The sequence below is a fragment of the Aethalodelphis obliquidens genome, unplaced genomic scaffold (genome assembly GCF_003676395.1).
Source record: "Aethalodelphis obliquidens isolate GAN/ISIS:26980383/991018 unplaced genomic scaffold, ASM367639v1 scaffold6, whole genome shotgun sequence".
NCBI lineage: Eukaryota > Metazoa > Chordata > Mammalia > Artiodactyla > Delphinidae > Aethalodelphis > Aethalodelphis obliquidens.
In genome coordinates, this window is record NW_020837950.1 from 31260893 (window position 1) to 31266936 (window position 6044).

Below are 6044 nucleotides of genomic sequence, written 5' to 3' on the forward strand. Positions count from 1 at the left end.
AAAAACAGTGGTCAATTCTGGAAAGGGAAATTGAAAAACGACTTGGCTAGGTTGAAAATTTGAACCATAGGTCATTCTATTACCAATACTTAATTCAGTTAAAAAACTTTTTCGTTTCCATTAAGTAGAGAGCACTCTACTGCTGTGTAATAAAGAGAACTTAAAAGCATCAGTTCCATTCCTTTTTTGAGTTTTGGAGAGTTCTATTGTTTATTTACCTTTGAACTCTAGAAAAAGACCAGAAAGGCAGCAGTATTGAGTGGCCAGATTCACTTTCTGCCTGTTTAAGGTGAAGTCAAATGTACTTTGCAAACTGGCTGTTAAATGTTTCAGGTATTGGAAAGACTACTTGTGCGATTAACTGCTCTTAGCCCATGTACTCAACTCTTCTTTTATCCCTGTGCTTCACACCTCTGTTACCACTAGCAGGATTTTCAGGTATGAAGATGAGAAAAATGACTACCAATGCTCGCATTACTAGACTCATTGCCCACTAGCTGCTTCCAAAACAATTTGTGGCACTCATGGTGATCATATCAATATTTAAGATAATCTGGCTAAAATTTTGCCACCAAACATTTTATTCCAAAATATGAGAAAAGATAAACAGATTTACCTATGTAAAAATTCAAGATATTCATAGAGCATAAGAAACGTAAATTGCTAACTGGGGGAAATGTTTGCAATATGTATGATAAGTAAAGTGCTCAAAGCCCCTGCAAAGAAAGATCTTGTAATAAGTTTTAAAAAATGATTAAAGACAATTTTGGTGATACAAACTTTAGCACTTTATGAAGTAGAATAAAATGGGGTGGAAGGCAGGAAGCTTTTATAGGGTAAAGAATAAAGAACAAGGAAGAGAAAAATAGAAAATATCTGATTGGCTGGGGTGACCTAGTCAACCTTGTTTAGAGTAAGAAGAAACTAAGTAGAGAGCCCAGAGCTGGCTTGGTGTTTGGGGATTGGCTGACTGGATATACTGTGTTTCTGGTCGCACAGAGCATTACAGGGACACAAAAATTATCTAGGTGTTGGTTTGCTGACATGGCACCCTACACAGTAGCAGCCCTATCTTGGGTCTAGAAAGTTACTTCAACATATAGAAGACAGCCAGACAAAAAGAGTGCACAAAAAGTTTAATTCCAGTGACTGATCAATTTGTGGAAAGGTGTTTTAACAGCCCTACTAGTAATCAAACAAATGGTGTAGGGGAGACACTCTTCCCCTTTTAAATTGGGAGATATTTCAAGATCACAAGCATAGGAAAACACACATTTTTGAGCACTATTAATGAGTATAATTTGGAATAACTATTCCAGAACAGTATAGAATATATAAAGATTTAAAATTTGCATACTCTTTGAAACCAGTTTATTCTAGGATTTACTCCTATGGAAATACTTGCACATCTGTGCAAAGATCCGTGTATAATGTCGTGTAGGAAGTTTTCCTGATGCAATGGTAATCTCCAAATACACTACCAGACAGACTATCCCAGATGTCATGGACAGCAAATCCTTACAGCCCAAATTAAGATGCTCAAATCCAATGGTTTACTGAATCACTTTTAAACAGAAGTCAATTGGAAAGTATAGTGAAGGTTAAGACATTTAGGATAGGGTGCCAGGGAGGTGAAGGACCACATTACCAGAATCCTGGGGTATGCAGTGTTGTTGTCCTGTCTGCTGCAGCAGCCTTGACTTCTGAACGTGCAGGGTTTTGTTCTGTTTTGTTTTTTGCGGTACGCGGGCCTCTCACTGTTGTAGCCTCTCCTGTTGCGGAGCACAGGCTCCGGACGCGCAGGCTCAGCGGCCATGGCTCACGGGCCCAGCCACCCCGCAGCATGTGGGATCCTCCCGGACCGGGGCACGAACCCGTGTCCCCTGCATTGGCAGGCGGACTCTCAACCACTGCGCCACTAGGGAAGTACTGAACGTTCAGTTTTGAGAACCACAGTTGAAATTGAAAGAGGGGCTCAGCAGGTGGAGGATGCCTAGAGTCAGTACGTGCTTGCTCTGTTAGAAATGTGCAAAGGCACGTATGCCTGGATAACGGCCTGCTGAGAGCCATGTTTTTTATCTGTGTTTCTGGGGCAGGACATTCACGGGGCCAGAATGAGTGTCAACAACAAATGACATTTTAGGGATGATACAGCTGTCAGCCTGAAGGTGGCATTATCTTTACCTTACATCTTTGGTCTTTCCATCTTTTTCCACCTATTAGTAATACTCTTGTTCATTCCCTCCTTTTTACATATATTCCATTCTGTCTTTATCCTGTCTTACAGTATACTCTGTACTTAACACATTTTAAGAATTCTATCCAACATAAGTTTCATATATCCTTTTTGGTTTTCCTGTCCTTTAGAACAGAATTGAATATTCTCATAATACAGCAAACATTATAAACATATATGAAGCATTTTGCTTAAAATATAAAAAAATAAAAGAATTGTTCAATAATAGGTGGGGTAAATATGTTGTATATAATGGAATACTGGCTGTTTAAAATGGGAATGTAGATTGTTATTGGCAAAAGGAAAATAAGATTGAGTGAATAGGGTTCAAAAACATTATTACAGTATCTCATTTATTTTAAAATACATATATGTACTTAACATTTTCTAGGTGTTTTCAGAGAGATGTCTAGAAGAATCTTCAAAATATTAACAGCAATTTTCTTTGAGTGTGGGACTTGGGGTGATTTTTGCTTTCTTCTTATACCCATTTTTTGTATTATTACAGGTGAGATTGAGGAGAGGGGTAACTAAAAGAAGCTTATATGTTTATAATCTAAAGAAAAAACAAATTGATTGTAATTTTAAAAAGTTTCGGATTGCCAGCACTGTGCTCTGGGAAGAACAGCCTTTGAAGTTGGATAGACTCAGATCCATTTACTAGCTGTGTAAAATTGGGTGTTTAGCCTCCCTTAGCTTCAATTTTCTAGTCTGTAGAATGAGAATAATAAGTGCCTTAGTGGGGGTGAGAACATGTGCAAAGAGCATGGCATAATTCCAAGACCACATTAGTGGGCTAATAAATGCCCTGTATTAGACAAAGCACATAGTCCTCTCCTGCCCTCTATTTCATTCCTGATAGTGTGAAAAGACCTACTAGTCATGGTGCTAGAAAACCCCAGCAAACTGCAAAGGACTCTTTGCAAGACAGGCCAGCTTGTGGTACCTTGATTATAGTAACTGCAGTCCAGCAAAGCCTGATAAGGGAATCTGCTTTCCCCACTGTCTGCCACTATAAAGTTGCAAGTATAATATATCCAACTGGAAAATGTTTTGGCCCCCAGACTTAATAAGATCATAATTAAATAACTAAAACTTGGAGTTAGAAAGCAGTATTACTGAACTTTAGTGTGTATAAGATCATCAAGAGCAGTGGTTCTCAATCCTGTTCACACCCAATATCACCTTTTCAATGTTCATGGTATTATCTTGAAATTCATAATTTTTTAAATTAGTAAACATTTTAAAACTCAGTATAATTTCTTGACAGTAATAGAAAGGAGAAATAAAAGGAAAGCAATTATAATTAAATCATTTCAGTATGGAAATGCTCTGGCTTGATTAACTTTATGACATAATGTAGTACTCAGGCGCTTGCACATATTGGCAGACTCACCATGAACGTGGCAGTTACAATACAAGTGTGTTGTATCAGCAACCAAATATGAGCCACAAAGCCACTGATGATGTGATTTTCCACAGAGGAGAACAACTTTTGATAACGTTCTGAATCAAAAAGGCTAATTTTCTTCTAGTTTACAAAGTGGTTGAATTCCTGAAAATGTATTATATATTAAGACCCTGCAGAAAATACTCTAAATTTGGAATTAAGTAGGACGCTCGTTTAAAATGTGGATTCTGGATCCTCACCTCCAGAGATTTTGACTCATGGAATCTAAGATAGGACCAAGAGTCTACATCAACATCCTGGCAGTGATTCTGATTCAGGCATTCTGTTTTCTAATTGAATTGGGGGAGGGGGTAGTTGTCCTGGAGAGGGAACCTAAGAGGATAAACTAGGAACCAAAACCCAGGTTGGCTATGCCTATGAAGTATAATGTATTGGGGTGAAAGTAAGGAATTTAGAATAGGAATATCTCTGTTTCAGACACAACTCTGCTACTTGTAATTGCCTTGCTTGGTACAAGTTTTCTGTATTTCCTCATCTATAAAAATGGGTAGTGTGGAGGGATGGGATCGTGGTTTCTGAGACCCCTTGAGGTTTGCTTGTTTTTTTTTCAAGATTATTAAAACTTCTGATATAAAGCAGTTTGTAAAATGAAATATATTAACCATGCAAATTGCTTATTATTTTGATGCTGTTTTCACACTTTAGGAAATTCTGATCAGGATGTTGTCACTTTCCCCAAAGCCCACTGTTTGAAACCAGAAAAAGCAAGTCACAAAGAAATTTGGCCCGCTAACCCCTCCACTCACCAAACAAACGAAAACCACACAAGCTCGTAATCCAAAGACTTGACAGGATTCTGGCTCCGGGTGGCCGGTGGCCAGGTGTGTGGTTGAGTCGCTTCACTTTCCCTGGGATCGGTTTGCTCAGACTTTCAGCTCCATTTGTTACTCACCTACTCCTTCATTCCTCTTTGCTTCCTCCTTTCCCACACCTGTCACCATCCTTTCTACCCCTGTCTTTGACTTTTTTCTCTGCTTTCTTACACTACACATTCCCTCACTACGTACTCTGCGCTTTCTCGTCCCAGATTTCGGTCACCAGCTCCTCGGCAGCCCTTTTGGCTTCTTCCCTTTGGTAATCTCCTGCAATTCTCCCGCAACGTCCGGGGTCCTTCTTAAAATGGGGGAAGGGGGGCTCCCACCCTCAGCCCAGGCAGGGGCCCAAAATGTATGCCCGGGTCCCCGCACCTCCTTGCGTCCCCGCGACTCGCTTTCCCCTCCCCCCCCCCCCCCCGGGCCCCCCGCCCCCCCCCCCTCAGCCCTCAGCGCCCAGCTCCGAGGCTCCGGAGTCGCTGGCTGAGTGCACCCGTCAAGGTGCCCGGTCTCTCGCCATCCATTCGCCAGCAGCACGTCGCCAGGGTCCCTTCCTCACACCAAACGCCCCAGCTGCCCGAGGCTGAGGCCGGCTCTTCTTTCTCCTTGGCCTGGGATGCCCACCACGGGCGGGGTCCGTCGCCACTGAGTCCGGAGCCCGGCGCCACCCACGTATCCCAGAGCGCCGCGCCTGGCCGGCGCAAACCTCTCCAAGGCCACTGGCTTCTCGTCGCTGAAGCTGATTGCAGGCGAAACCCGCACGGGCCCGGGAGCTGCGCGCGGGTCACGAGCGGCACGTGCGGTTTCTCGGCGCTTCGCCGCAGGGTGCGGGTGCCCGCAGAGCCAGCAAGCGAGCGAGGGCCGGAGGAGGAAGGGTGGGCGCGCGGGAGCCACGCGGTGGCGCGGACGGCGGGACTGCAGTGCCACCTCTCCCGAGAAAGCCCACACACTCACACGCCCGCGCGCGCAAGCACCTGCACACCGTGGGCATCGAGAAGCCGAGCCATCGAGAGGCTTTGAGTGCCTGACGCGTTTCAGCGATGGCTTCTGCCCTCAACAGCAAAATTCACGCTCCCGGGACTTGCCCGGGCTCCAAAGCCGATGCCGGAGGTGGCGCCGACTGGAGAATGGACTGTGATCCCGAGATGCACGTGAAAATGTGCAAGAAGATCGCCCAGCTCACCAAGGTAACGTGAGGCGCTGCAGGTCGGCCAGCTGCGCGTCCGGGGCGCCCCGGGCCGGGGAGGGAGTGCGGACGCGCCCGAGGGAGGCCCAGGCAGAATCCGAGCTGAAACTTTGCCTCGGAGGCCAACCCGGAAGGGAAGCGGTCCTAAATCTTGGTGACCTTCTGGAGACACCATCCTAAAGCAGCTGAGAGAAAGGATCCTTGCCAAGGAAACTCCTACAACCTCCACGCTGAGCAGGTGGTCTGTGCTCCCAGGGTGGGAATGTGAATCGAGTTGAATCAGTGCTGTGGGGTGTGTGTGTGTGTGTGTGTGTGTGTGTGTGTGTGTGTGTGTGTGTG

General features: G+C 44.6%; 1 protein-coding gene across 1 annotated transcript in view; it reads left to right on the forward strand.

Moving 5' to 3' along the window:
- The first annotated feature begins 5559 nt into the window (after nucleotides 1–5559).
- Nucleotides 5560–6044, forward strand: part of FAM184B (family with sequence similarity 184 member B) — a 131330-nt gene continuing 130845 nt past the window's right edge. Inside the window, exon 1 of the mRNA XM_027104037.1 lies at nucleotides 5560–5706. Within this exon, the coding sequence (XP_026959838.1) occupies nucleotides 5560–5706 (147 nt within the window). The remainder of the gene's footprint in view (nucleotides 5707–6044) is intronic.